General features: G+C 38.2%; 1 protein-coding gene across 2 annotated transcripts in view; it reads left to right on the top strand.

Annotated features, from left to right (window-relative positions):
- FAT4 (FAT atypical cadherin 4) overlaps positions 1 to 12,023 on the top strand; it is a 175,533-nt gene extending 163,510 nt beyond the window's left edge. For both annotated transcript variants that reach the window (XM_081811919.1, XM_081811918.1), the window contains 3 exons: positions 1,557 to 1,774; positions 6,394 to 6,655; positions 8,980 to 12,023. In XM_081811919.1, the coding sequence (XP_081668045.1) occupies positions 1,557 to 1,774; positions 6,394 to 6,655; positions 8,980 to 10,844 (2,345 nt within the window). In that variant the 3' untranslated portion in view covers positions 10,845 to 12,023. The remainder of the gene's footprint in view (positions 1 to 1,556; positions 1,775 to 6,393; positions 6,656 to 8,979) is intronic.
- The last annotated feature ends 1,970 nt before the right edge of the window (positions 12,024 to 13,993 follow it).

The raw sequence follows: 13,993 nt of genomic DNA, 5'->3' as shown, positions 1-13,993 counted from the left end.
GAGGCAAAGGGAGAGAGAGAATCTCAAGCAGACTCCCCGTTCGGAACAGAGCCCATCGCAGGACTCTGTTTCATGACCCTGAGGTCATAACTTGACCCAAAATCAAGAGCCAGATACTTGGGTGCCTGGGTGGCTCAGTTGGTTAAGAGTCTGCCTTCGGCTCAGGTTATGATCCCGGAGTCCCAGGATTGAGTCCCTGGATCGAGTCCAGCATCGGGCTCTGTGCTCAGCAGGGAGTCTGCACCCTCTGACCCTCTCCCTGCTTCTCCCTCTGACCTTCCTCCTCCTCGTGCTTTCTCTCTCCTCTCAAATAAATAAATAAAAATTAAAAAAAAAAAGAGTCGGACACTTAACGGACTGAACTACCTGGACGCTCCAATACTTGCATTTTAGTTTATAATTATTAGAATTGGTTTTGAGTCTTTTTAAATCTTTTTATTGTTATTTGCTTTTAAATGCTACTATTTTTAATAAGACATTAGTGGTGTTCAAGCCATCTTTCGAACATGGCATTCTCTAATTTTAAGCTGTGTATCCCACTAATCCTAATGGGGTTTCTTTTATAAAATTTGCTTTATTTTCAAATATGTGATTACTACTTAAAGTCATTGCAGTTATTTGACCACTTCCTAAGAAGTCTTGATTCTATTAAAGTATGAGAATGAATAGAAATTCATGATCACATTAAGGATATAATGTAGTTGAAAAGATCTTACTAGAAGAAGGTACAATTATGTTTAATTTTAAGGATAAAATCAAAACATAAAAAAATATGTTGTCACATAATATTTTTTTATCATAGTGAGTATTTTAGTAAGTAGGAACCCAATTATGTCTGGAATATGAAATGAGTCATTGGCTTGAGAAATGCCTGAGGTCCTTTTTTTAAATTGAGATAGAACTCACATACTATAAAATTTACCTTTATAAGTATACTATTCAATGCTGAAACCCTTTTGAGTTCATTTGCTTTATGTCCTTTCCTTAGCTATATTCACTGTCTTCTAAAGTTCAGTAGTGTGGACATTTTATCACATTATGATAAATTATAATTATACATGACAATTACATGTAATGATAAACTAAATTCTATGTGATCATATGATTATTACTACTAATAAAGTTGCTACAAATATAAATATTTGATTGTGCACTTCTTTGTCCAAATTTGTAATGTGCTAGAGGCTTAAGATTATAAATCATTTAACTGTGAAAACGTATATTCACTCGTGAATTTTGGAAGCACAGTAAAACTTATTATAAACACATTTTTCAATTCCATATTTTTAACAGGTGGTATCTCTATGGGTATTCATGACTTATATCATATATCAAATATGTTAATGAATATTTCCCAAATGATTAATGCTTCTGAATTGGATTTAAGTGTTTGAAATTAACTTACACAATAATTCACAAGTGGAAATAATTTTTTTCAAGGGGAAGATTGGGTAACATTGATTCCAAAATATTTTTTATAGTTTTTGTCACCTCTAAAAACTATTTAAGAAGCCAAATGGACACATTCATTTTTCCCTTTCTTCATTGGCTTCCAGCTATTACTCCTGACACTGCCTTATCATTAGAAGGCAAAGGGCGCTTGGATTACCACATGAGTCAGAATGAGAAGCGGGAATATTTGTTAAGACAGAGCATACGAGGTGCCATGTTGGAGCCTTTTGGTGTGAACAGTCTGGAAATAAAATTCAGAACAAGAAGCGAGAATGGCATTTTAATCCATATCCAAGAAAGCAGCAATTACACTACTGTGAAGGTAAGATAAAAGCTAATGGTGACTTCATTTGATTAGACCGCCTGCTGTGTCATGGTTTAAATCACTTCGCCCATAATTTCTGTCCTTTTCTTTACAACCCATTAGAGTTCCGACTAATGCTGGGCACGATTCCAATATCATCTATCTTAACTATTCCCCAGGCATTGGCCAGAGTAACAAAGATCTGAAGGGTTTGGTTTCTAAACACTTTTGTCTTGGTTTCGAGTAAAGACCACTGCTAGCACTGCTAGGCAGGCCAGCATAGAAAGACTTTGTTGCAATCTGTTTTGTCAAATAAAAATTTATATTGCTTTTATTTCTCTACTTTTAAACAAAGTAAAACAAAAAGATAATGTGTCTTCGAGATTTAAAAAAAAAAAAGTCTCCAAAAATTATTCCAAACACTAATATGCTTATATTAATTGGTGGGACTAGAATAAGGAAAAACATTTTTAAATTATCTGGCTTTATTCTGGAGCATATAGCCAATTCACTATCTTTGGAATTATTGTAAGTTAAATCACAGCTGAGTTCTCCAAATAATTTCTAAATAAATTATTTTTAAAGAGAACAATGTATTGATTTATCATTAGACTTTTACATAATATTTTCACTATAAATGAAATGCTAAACTGGTGAATAATTTCCTTAGAGATGCATTTTCCTTCAGCTCTTAGCTTTCTTAATTTCTATCGGTCTGCTTTCTTTCCCACCAATAAGACTTCATCTTTTAAATCATCAGTTTCTTTAGTTTAGTTACCTTGACTGATTTCTATTGATATCACTTTGATATTATAATACTACTCATAATTTTTATATGGATTTTGGTAAATTCTGAAGAACATAAACCCATATTTCCTATATTATTTTCACCTATAAATCAATGTTTTGAAAATTACTAGGAGCTTAGTTCATGAAGACAAAAGGCAATATACATAGCAAATTACTAGGTTTAATTCACATAAAATACTAAAAATAAAAACAGATGTTCACCTCTAAACTTCAACCTCTTTATTCTTAAAATTTCTCTCCATCCAAGTCAACTCTGGTTGTTATGGTGCATGCACATATCTTTAATAAGTAGTACAAAAACAGGGGCGCCTGGGTGGCTCAGTTGGTTAAGCGACTGCCTTCGGCTCAGGTCATGATCCTGGAGTCCCTGGATCAAGTCCCACATCGGGCTCCCTGCTTAGCGAGGAGCCTGCTTCTCCCTCTGACCCTCCCCCCTCTCATGTGCTCTCTCTCTCTCTCATTCTCTCTGTCTCAAATGAATAAATAAAACCTTTAAAAAAAATAAGTAGTACAAAAAAATCTTTCTAAAATTCTCACAATCCTCATAGTTAGGTCATTCTTGACTGAGGTTGATGTTTATCCCTCCCCCACCCCAGGGGACATGTGACAATGTCCTGAGGCAATTTTTTCTTGATGAAATGTTTTATTAAAATGCTAAAAACTTTTTTTTTCCTTCTTTTTCAATCTGGAGGTATTTTTTATTGTCACAGTGGGGAAGGGGTGCTAACAGCATCTAGTAGGTAAAAGTCAGGCATGTCACTAAACATCCTACGTTGCACAACACAGCACCCCACAGCAAAGAAATATGGAGTCCAAAATGTCAAGAGTAATGAGGTTGAGGAACTCTGCTCTAATCCAGTACAAAAGAACATCTTCAGGTTATAACTTTACCTCCATTATTGAAACAAAGAGCCTAGTTCAGAATTAATAAAGCTACTGCAAAACAAAGCCCATTGTATTCTATTATTATTTGGTGTTTATAATTTGCACTGGAAAGTGTATCAGAACCTAAGAAAGTAATGAAGTCCAGAAAGAAGTAAACCTTCACAGTCTATGAGAAACACTTTTTTTATATGCGTTGAGAGGCTTTGACATTGAGGTCTGTGCATTATCTGTTAAGCTGCTTTCCAAGTCCTCGTGCCATTTAAATGACATATGAAATATTTCTTTACATTATCTCTTTAAGCCAAGAGATACAAAATACAATGTGGTTGAAGAAATTAGAGACAGAACTTTTTTTTTTTTTTTCCTTAAGGAAGAAGCTGAATGTCAGGATCCATTTTTGTCACCATAAAATCTTGCATTTCCAACAGGACAGCAGCATGCAACTCTCCAGATTTTCTTACATTGGTAGCAAGCACTTAGAAAGAGATTTTTTTTTTTTCTGAAGGAAAAGTAAATGCTAATGAATAAAAATAATGACTAATGCAGACCAAAATGCACATTTTTTTGGTATGAATATTTTGAAAAGTAGCTTTTTAGAGATTAAGGGGCTTGGCAGGTAAAATAAGTAGATTAAAAAAACAGTGAATAAGGAGAACAAAATAGACAAGAAGAGAATGGCTGTTGTCAGTAAGCAGGCAAGTTATTTGGATGACAGGAATACGGTCTACTTATACAGGCTAGGAAGCTAGTCAGGAGGGACTGTTACTTTTCATTTAGCTTATCGGTGACTAAGGCCCCTGGTTTTCTTCTTTCTTTCTTTTGACTCATTTTCTGACAGTTTCTTTCTTTCTCTCTTTTTTTCTCTTTTTCTTTCTCTCTTTCTCTCCCTTTCATTCTTTCTCTCCCTTTCTCTTTCTTTCTCTTCCTTCCTTCCTTCCTTCCTTCCTTCCTTCCTTCCTTCCTTCCTCCCTTCATCAATCCACCTCTCCCTTCTCCCTCTCTCTCACACACAAAGGCAGCTAGATGATATTTAAAAAAAAAAAAGAGAGAGAGAGTTGGGTAAATGGGATTTCAAATGGTTTGAGAGGAGAGTATCAGGAGTGGGTAGCAATAGCAATGTGAGGAGAGAGGAGAATATGTAGAATAGATAGAATCTGTTCAGATAAAAAAGAAGTTAGGTAGAGAGAATTTGAGATAGAAAAACAGAAGGAAGCATACTTGTGTATAATTGCGTTGACGGTATATTTAAAGTATTTCACAAATCTCCCTTCTTTTACTGCAATTGTGTATCTCCATATTTGGAGTTCTGTGATACTGTCAGATGATGGACTTAATGTTTGTTCCAAATCAATTCTATTGTTTTGGCATATGGTTTTTTTGTTTTTGTTTTTGGGTGAGGCCAAGTGTAGTGTACAGGGTTGGGATAAGGGACTCAGAGCTTTAGATTAAAAAGTAAATAAAATAAATAAATCTGTGGGTAAATCAAACCAAGCAAAAAATTAGCATAAAAATGAGCATGATGTTTTCTAAGTTAGGAAGGATATAGGAGCCCGGGAGAGTGTTATTGGGGAGAAGCAAAACATTAGAAATGTTACAATGGGAACTTGTGTTCTCATTCACCAGACTCCATGGTGTATTCTAAAGACGCTCTTATCAGAGCTGATGAATAAAAGGGATGCCACGGTTTGATCAGGTAGGAGGGAAACGCAGAGCTGGGAGAAGGCTCTTCCCAAGAATTCTTTCCAAAAGGACTCTGGCTCTACCCAAAGAGGGGTTGCTGTTTTTACTGTGTGTTTCATGAGACATTGCCCATTTGGTGAAGTGTTATTGTCATTTAACCACAACTTTCTTTTCTTTTCCCATCTGAGTTTGGTACTGAATATATATTATTATCTAGAAAGGCCACTTTAATAAAATAGTACAATGGGAATAACGTATGTAAATGTGTTAGGCATATTTCCCACAAAGCAAAAATGAACTAATTTTTAGTTCTACCAGCTGTGTTGGTTGCATGTAGAAATAGCATTTGATCCGAGTGACAAAATAACCTATCCCTCCTTTCATCCCTGTCACTTGATACACAGTGTCACTTCATCCCCCGGCCCAGGCACCAGCTCTGTCTGGCAGCGTGATGGGATTATGCTCTCTGAACCAAATGTTCATCTTGCCTCATAAATTATTTCATTTTCTAAAGTACTCAGAATACTGGAAACTTGGTAGCTGGAAACGGGAGTAGGAGCATCCTGTTACCCAGTGTTCTCCTGGGCAAAGTCAAAGAAACTAAATACCCCTTAGATAAATTATAAAAGGCAGCCAAAGTGAAGACCTGCCCAGACACCTCATTATTAAGAACTCACTCATTATTCATCATAGTTTTCATCTCAATAAATGATATAAAAAATAGACATGCTTTCTTCTAAAATTCCAGTGCGTTAGAGATGACAGATGAAAGAATTTCTTTTTGTCGATTTTCCCAACTATGCTTCATTTTTACCTCAGCATTGATGTTTCTTTTTGCAAGTAGTTTTAACCTTTTTTGATCACTCTGGACCATTTACTAAACTGACAGATTTTTTTTTTTTTACGCTTGCCATTGTGATTAAATTAGAAGTAATTAAAAAAAAGGTGTACTTTACTTAAAATGGTTTTTCACTCCATTATTATCTCAGTCGGATTCTGGAAGATAATTTTATGCATCTTGAAAAATTAGGTATGAATATAATAACACCTTGCAAACTATTGAAACAATTGAATGTGAAGGTATATGTTACCTAAATTTGTAGAAGCAGTATGGGTTAAGTGTACTCTGATACAGCCAGACTCTTCAGCTAGTCTGTTGGCTTTAAATTGATCAGTATTTTAAGGTTTCATTTTATTTTGATTCTGTTTTTATTCAAGCACATCATAGTTTAATTGTACATTCTTTTTAATACATCTTACAGATTAAAAATGGCAAAGTCCATTTTACATCAGATGCAGGAATTGCTGGGAAAGTGGAGAGAAATATTCCTGAAGTGTATGTTGCCGATGGTCACTGGCATACTCTTCTAATTGGAAAAAATGGAACAGCCACAGTACTGTCCATCGACAGAATATATAACAGAGATATCATCCACCCTACCCAGGATTTTGGTGGCCTCGATGTGCTCACTATATCTCTTGGAGGAATTCCACCTAATCAAGCTCATCGAGATTCTCAAACAGGTAAATGCTTGTGTTGAGCAAAGGAAAGGTAATATTGTTCCCATCAAAGTAGTTGGACTGCTGAAAATATCCATTATGCAGATTCTAAGACTATCATAACTATCCTTAGAAAGCCTATATGATTGGCCGTCACTTGCTTTAGCCATTTGCACTTGCTCTACCAAATTCATAATTCAGCCCACGGTGCTTCCCTTGTCCACCAAACATTTATTTATTCATTAATTCACTTACTCATTCATTTGTTCACTCACATGACAGATATTTTACTGAGCCCCGTACTTGGCACTGGGAGTACAATGGTGGACTAAATAAATAGCTACTCTCTTCACATGACACATGGCCAAGTAAGGAAGATGAAAATCAATGAAGTCATTATACAAGTAAATATATTATTTTAGAATATAATAAATGTGAAGAAGGAATATAGAATTCTAAGAGATTTCCAAAAAAGGAAAAAAGGGAAACTTGCCTGGGAAATTGACATTGGCACTTCAATCTGAACTATAAAAATGAAGATGGGAGAGTATGAAAGCTTAATTGATATTGATAGAAACCTTAACAAAAAGTAGATTAAGTCAAGATCACAGAAGCTGGCCTATTGGCATATTGGAGACTGATGTCACAGGTAAAGGATGAAGTTGGAGAATGAAGCAGGGCCTTCCAGACCATGTCACATTTTTGGTCTTACTCTTAGGACAATGGGAAGTCACTAAAAAAGTTCTCTTAGGAGTGTCAAGATTAGATATGCAGTGATATTAAATATCTTTCAGGTTACAACATGGAGAATGCATTGGAGGAGGACAGGAGTGCACTTCCATAAATTAGCTGGGATGATATTGCTGTGATCTAGGCAAGGTATTGTGTGAGTTTTTAACTAGTGTGGTGGCAAATGAGTTAGTAAGAAGTGGATAGGTAAGAAATACTTTAGGAATTAAAATAAACCAAACTGTTGATGGTTTTGGTGAAATTCAGGAAGGTTTCTGACTTGTGAACTAGAAGAAGGGCAGTGCCACCGAAAGAGGAAACTGCAGAGCAGTGCCGAAAGAAGCATGTCTACGGGAAATATCAAGATGGTGGTTTGGGACCTTTGGGGTTTGGAACACCTTTGCGAAAGACTTTTGGATAGGTGGACTATAATCAGAAGTAGACACCAGCTGGAAATACATACTAGGAGTTAGCTGAGTCAAGCAGGTAACTGAAGTACGGAACGTGGATGCGATAACCTAATGTGAGGGTGTGGAGTGGAAAGAAAGCCTAGAGCCTTAGCTTAAGCAACTCTGGGAGTCAGTGGTTGTTTAGAGGAAAATGAAACATAAAAGAGACTAAGTCATAGAAAGAAAATCTGGAAAGTAGGAACAAAAGCAGATGTTACAGAAGCTCATGGAAAAAGAGTGTATCGGGGATGGAAATACCACTACAGTGGAAGGATACCAGGAAAATATAAAAATGCAGGGGAGAGTAATAGACTTAAGGCACAAAAGTAAAAGTCCAGGTCATAACTTGTTCTTATGTACTTAGCTTATTTTAGAATATGGATGATAATTCATTTGGATGTTGTAGGAAACAAACCAATGTAAATCATACTCTTTTGTTAGTGTCAAAATAGATTCCTGGGCTCTCATAAGGAGCATGAACAATATTAGCACATCCAAGTCCAACAGAGAGTTTCTCAACTTTAAAAAAATAATAATTATTTGCCTCTAAGGAGCCATTTTAGATGTTTTTTTCTAACTTCTGCCGTTCCCACCTCGTGAAGTGTTCATGCCATAGTTACACTCGATATCCGCCCTCTAGAGGACCATAAAGCACTGTAATAGCTTTTTCTTTTGCTCTCCAGGAGGAGGCGATGTTCTGCTCCTTGGGAGCAATATCGCCTCTATGGAGAATGCATGATATCTAATGATTAAAGCTATTTTTTTTGTTGTTGTTCTTTTTGCTGTTGTTCTTTATAAGTATTTCTTAATACCTTTTATTTCTATGTATTTCTATGTAGGCAGTTCTTGGTCTGTAGACTATAAAAATGGGACAAATAGATAAATAAATAAAAAGAGGGAGAAAAAGAAAATCCAGGCTGAGTCCATTCATAAATTTTCAGAAAGAGCAATATCTGAGCAATTCTCTCCATACTTTTGTCACGGAAATCTTACATACCTTAAGCTATGTTGTAAGACGCACAGAGTTACCTACTTCCGACTGGGCGATGGCTCTGAGACTAAGCTCTCATGACATGACTGTGCAGCTTCTTTTTACCAGAGTCCCCGAGGGCAGCGTTTTAAGTCTTGGTTTTCTCTACAATGCCTCACAGCTCCTTCTTCGCCCCGCAGGTTTTGACGGCTGCATTGCTTCTATGCTGTATGGTGGCGAAAGTCTTCCTTTCAGTGGGAAGCATAGCTTGGCCTCCATCTCTAAGACAGATCCCTCCGTGAAGATTGGCTGCCGTGGCCCGAACATTTGTGCCAGCAACCCCTGCTGGGGCGACTTGCTGTGCATTAATCAGTGGTACGCCTACAAGTGCGTTCCTCCTGGAGACTGCGCCTCGCACCCATGCCAGAATGGGGGCAGCTGCGAGCCAGGCCTGCACTCTGGCTTCACCTGTAACTGCCCGGAGTCGCACACTGGGAGGACCTGTGAGACGGTGGTGGCCTGCCTCGGTGTCCTCTGTCCTCAGGGGAGAGTGTGCAAAGCTGGAAGTCCTGGAGGCCATGTCTGTGTTCTGAGCCAGGGTCCTGAAGAGATCTCCCTGCCTTTGTGGGCCGTGCCTGCCATCGTGGGCAGCTGCGCCACCGTCCTGGCCCTCCTGGTCCTCAGCCTGATTCTGTGTAACCAGTGCAGGGGGAAGAAGACCAAAAGCCCCAAAGAGGAGAAGAAACCGAAGGAGAAGAAGAAGAAGGGAAGTGAGAATGTTGCTTTTGATGACCCAGACAATATCCCCCCCTACGGGGACGATATGACTGTGAGGAAGCAGCCTGAGGGGAACCCGAAGCCAGACATCATTGAGCGGGAGAACCCCTACCTCATCTACGATGAGACTGACCTTCCCCACAGCTCAGAAACCATCCCCAGCGCCCCCTTGGCTTCTCCAGAGCAAGAGATAGAGCATTACGACATCGATAACGCCAGCAGCATCGCCCCTTCTGACGCGGACATCATCCAACACTACAAGCAGTTCCGCAGCCACACGCCTAAATTTTCTATCCAGAGGCACAGTCCCCTAGGTTTTGCGAGGCAGTCCCCCATGCCCCTAGGAGCGAGCAGTTTGACTTACCAGCCTTCCTATGGTCAGGGCTTGAGAACCAGCTCCCTGAGCCACTCCGCTTGCCCAACGCCCAACCCCCTGTCTCGCCACAGCCCAGCCCCGTTCTCGAAGTCCTCTACTTTCTACAGGAACAGCCCGGCCAGGGAATTGCATCTGCCAATAAGAGATGGAAATACTTTGGAAATGCATGGTGATGCCTGCCAACCTGGCATTTTCAACTACTCCACGAGGCTGGGAAGGAGAAGTAAGAGTCCTCAGGCCATGGCCTCGCATGGCTCTAGGCCGGGGAGTCGCTTAAAGCAGCCAATTGGGCAGATTCCTCTTGAATCTTCTCCTCCGGTAGGACTGTCAATTGAAGAGGTGGAGAGGCTAAACACCCCTCGCCCTAGAAACCCAAGTATCTGCAGTGCAGATCATGGAAGGTCTTCTTCAGAAGAGGACTGCAGAAGGCCGTTGTCCAGAACAAGGAACCCAGCAGATGGCATCCCAGCTCCAGAATCTTCTTCTGACAGTGACTCACATGAGTCTTTCACTTGCTCAGAGATGGAATATGACAGGGAAAAGCCAATGGTGTATACTTCCAGGATGCCCAAATTATCTCAAGTCAATGAATCTGACGCAGATGATGAAGATAATTATGGAGCCAGACTGAAGCCTAGAAGATACCATGGCCGCAGGGCTGAGGGAGGACCTGGGGGCACACAGGCAGCAGCACCAGGGGTTGCTGACAACACACTGCCCTTGAGGCTTGGGCAGCAAGCAGGGAATTTCAACTGGGACAACCTTTTGAACTGGGGCCCTGGCTTCGGCCATTATGTAGACGTTTTTAAAGATTTGGCATCTCTCCCAGAAAAAGCAGCAGCAAACGAAGAAGGCAAGAATGGGACAACGAAGCCGGTCCCCAAAGATGGGGAAGCAGAGCAGTATGTGTGAACTTTATGTACTGGCATTATAAAAATCGAAAAACAAGGGACACTCAAACCTTTGTGAGGTTGCCGACTAAGGAGGGTCCCGTTTGCAAAACAGGCCAGTATGGACTGGTGTTTGGAGGGAAACTTTAAAAAATAATAACCACAATGCTGCTGAAACAGACTCAACGCAAGTCTTTAATTTAAATATGCTTGGTTGAATTTATTTTCCTGCATGCATTGTATTTTGTAACTAGTTATGTGGCATGCAGCCTTTGGAAAGTTTTCTCTTATTTACCAATGTTTGATTTGTGATTTTTTAAAAATCAATTACCGTTGCCATTGCAGAAATGAATTTGTGCTCTCTCAGTGGGGTATGTGTATCGTTTCCATTGTATTATCATTGTTATGTTTTGCATTGCAAGATCCTTGAGGTTTAAGCAATCCTTGTAAAGTGTAGAAAGGGCCCTCCTATCCTTGAATGAAAGACTAAGTATTAACACTTCAGAATTATAGATTCCATATTCGATGTTGCTCAGAAATGTCTGATATTTGAGTTAAGTTTTACATGACAGTGGGTACTAAAGTTAAGTCATTTTGTTCAGCACTTTAGAACTTTCCTACAAAATCGTGTTAAAACTTCTGAATCTTTTTTTTTTTTTTTTTTGTAAACCGTTCTGGTCTCCTGACCTTCATCAGGCTTCCACTAGGAACAAAATGACTGCGTATTATCCTTAGAACACTGCTCCCTTCCTACTGTGGAATGATATTCTCAGCGGCACTTCTCAGAGACACTTTTGGAAGTTATTTATTGAAAAATGTTCTATGCTTTTAAAATTTTAAAGAATCGACCTAAAGAAAGCCTATGATTGGACTTATTTTTCAACCACTTAACATCTGTCCCAAGTACCCAGTTTTTATAATTTATATAAAGTCAGTTTTCAACTCTTCTTTCTTTCCACCATTTTGTAGATCATTTTTTAATACCGTGTAAAAACTTTTTTTTACACCTAAGCTGTGTTTTTGATACTGATATTTTCCTATGCTGAAATGTTTTCTTACTTTCAGGGAAGGTAAGAAAATACTTTTTTTACATTTGTTACTTATGTAACGTTCATATTTTTCACATTTTGATATTTGTAACATACTGTATGCTTTCTACTTGTAAATGCCAACAATAGAATTAAAATATTTATTTAAAATACTTTGCATTCATCGAGTGATGTTAAATTTTCATCTTTCTATACTCTTTTATGCCCAATTTGAATAATCTCTACTTGTCAATAGGCAAGGTGAACTATGAACGGGCGACGTCATTTTCTTCTAAAAAACCTCAGTGTGGATAATTGCCAGAACAGATATTTTAAGGTCACTTTAGTACATTCCTACCTGTCAGAGTTCTTGAAATTCCCTAGGGCATAATGAGTCTAGACAAGATTTCGTCTTTGGGGATTAACTTTGTTATGAACCTGGTTTAAGCCTTCAGGCAATAAATGTTTGGAAGTTCCCAGCAGAGTATGTTCACTGAAGGCCAGCTTTAGACCAGGCTTATAGTTATAGGAACAGCAATGAATTAAACCTAATTATGGAAAATGTCTGGGTCTCATTTTCTCCAAGGACCTGGCCCAAAATGTTCTAAGTCGGATGGTGGATAGGAAGAATGACAGTGAAGTCTCTGCTACACAGAACTGTCTTTAATTTATTGATCACTCTGCTGCATAAATTCTAAACACATTTTGCATGCTATCCTAGCCAAGACAGACCTCTATTTTCAAGTAGTCACCCAAGAGTGAAGCAATTCAGAAGAGACTAGTCCAGAACAAGATTCGTTTGTGTATAAAAAGTTACATCTGAAATAGGATTTCTGCAAATCACCTCACAATCTCAAAATTTTTGTAATTAAATATCTGCCACGTAACTAATATTTGTTCAGAATATTAGCCTCTAACATTGGCTATGCCATACTGAACAGGGATTTTAACAATATGTAGAAGTTTTGGGTACATAAAATATGTAAATGTTTTTAGTAAATACAGTATTTTTAAATTAATACCAACAGATTGAGATACATGCCAGAATTATTTTGTCATTTAATAATGATGAGATTTTTTGTTTGTTTCAGAATAGGAAATAAAATGTGGGTTTAATCTAAATTGTAACATTCCTACAGTGCAGTTTAGAGACTGAATGTAAGACACTAATCTAATTTTCTTTTTTTTTGTCACCTGTGATGAGCCAACATGTTTTAGTATTTCCCTATGAATTTTAGTATTATGAATTTATGTGCCAAATATGGGAACATGCTGATTGCTTTGCATAACTCAAAACAGAATACTTTTTTTTCTCAAAATCTCTGAAGCAGCTCAAAATGTCTTCAAGGATATAAATTGTGTAATTGAGAACAGAGCTAAAAGTAAAAATGATAACCATGATTATAGCTAAGGGTTAAGAGGGCCAAACCTGATGCCAAGACTCTGTATTCTAGTTCTCTAAGAATTCTTTGTGAGATAGAGAATTATTATCCCCTTGATTAATCAATCCCAGTTTAGGAATAAGATCGGAGTTTTATAGGGCAATTTCTAGTCTTTGGTTCTTCTTAGAAATCTTTTCCATTGAAGGAAGAACTATACTTGTAGCAAAACAAATCAGAAATGTATGGAATGCAAGTCTCACTTCAAATGGAGATTAACATTTAATGTAGTGAAATAGAGGAGTGACAAAGCATGAACGATGGGTGGAAGTGGGAGAGGGATTAAAGGCAGATTGACAAGGTAACACTCTCCAAAATTAACAGTGAGTAGGGACCTGCATGCTCACATTTAAAATCATGACCTCCGAATTTTAATTCAGTCCCTGTTAGGGTTCATTGGATTGCCTGCAATCCAGTCACTCTGGGGCTTTCTTTCAGTTGCGCACTGAAGATGCCGCAGCGAGCACGTTGTCAGGAGCAGCATGTGAGCATCCCACGCGGGATGCGTAGGTTTAGAGCAGCAACGCAGCCCAGTTCTTAGTTCTTGCTGTTTGCTGTTGTCTTGAAGGTTGTTTCTGGAAATTCCTAAATTGGCTGCTATGGTCAATAGCTTATTTAGATAAATTAAAATCATTGTAAGGGAATGAAGATCAAAATGAAAAATGGAGACAACTTCTCTCTTTGATGCTGCTATCACAGTGTTT

This window comes from Leptonychotes weddellii, chromosome 2 (assembly GCF_054177405.1).
Source record: "Leptonychotes weddellii isolate Sample4059 chromosome 2, ASM5417740v2, whole genome shotgun sequence".
Taxonomy (NCBI): domain Eukaryota; kingdom Metazoa; phylum Chordata; class Mammalia; order Carnivora; family Phocidae; genus Leptonychotes; species Leptonychotes weddellii.
Note: the sequence above shows the minus strand (reverse complement) of the source record. Positions and strands in the feature narration are given on the sequence as shown.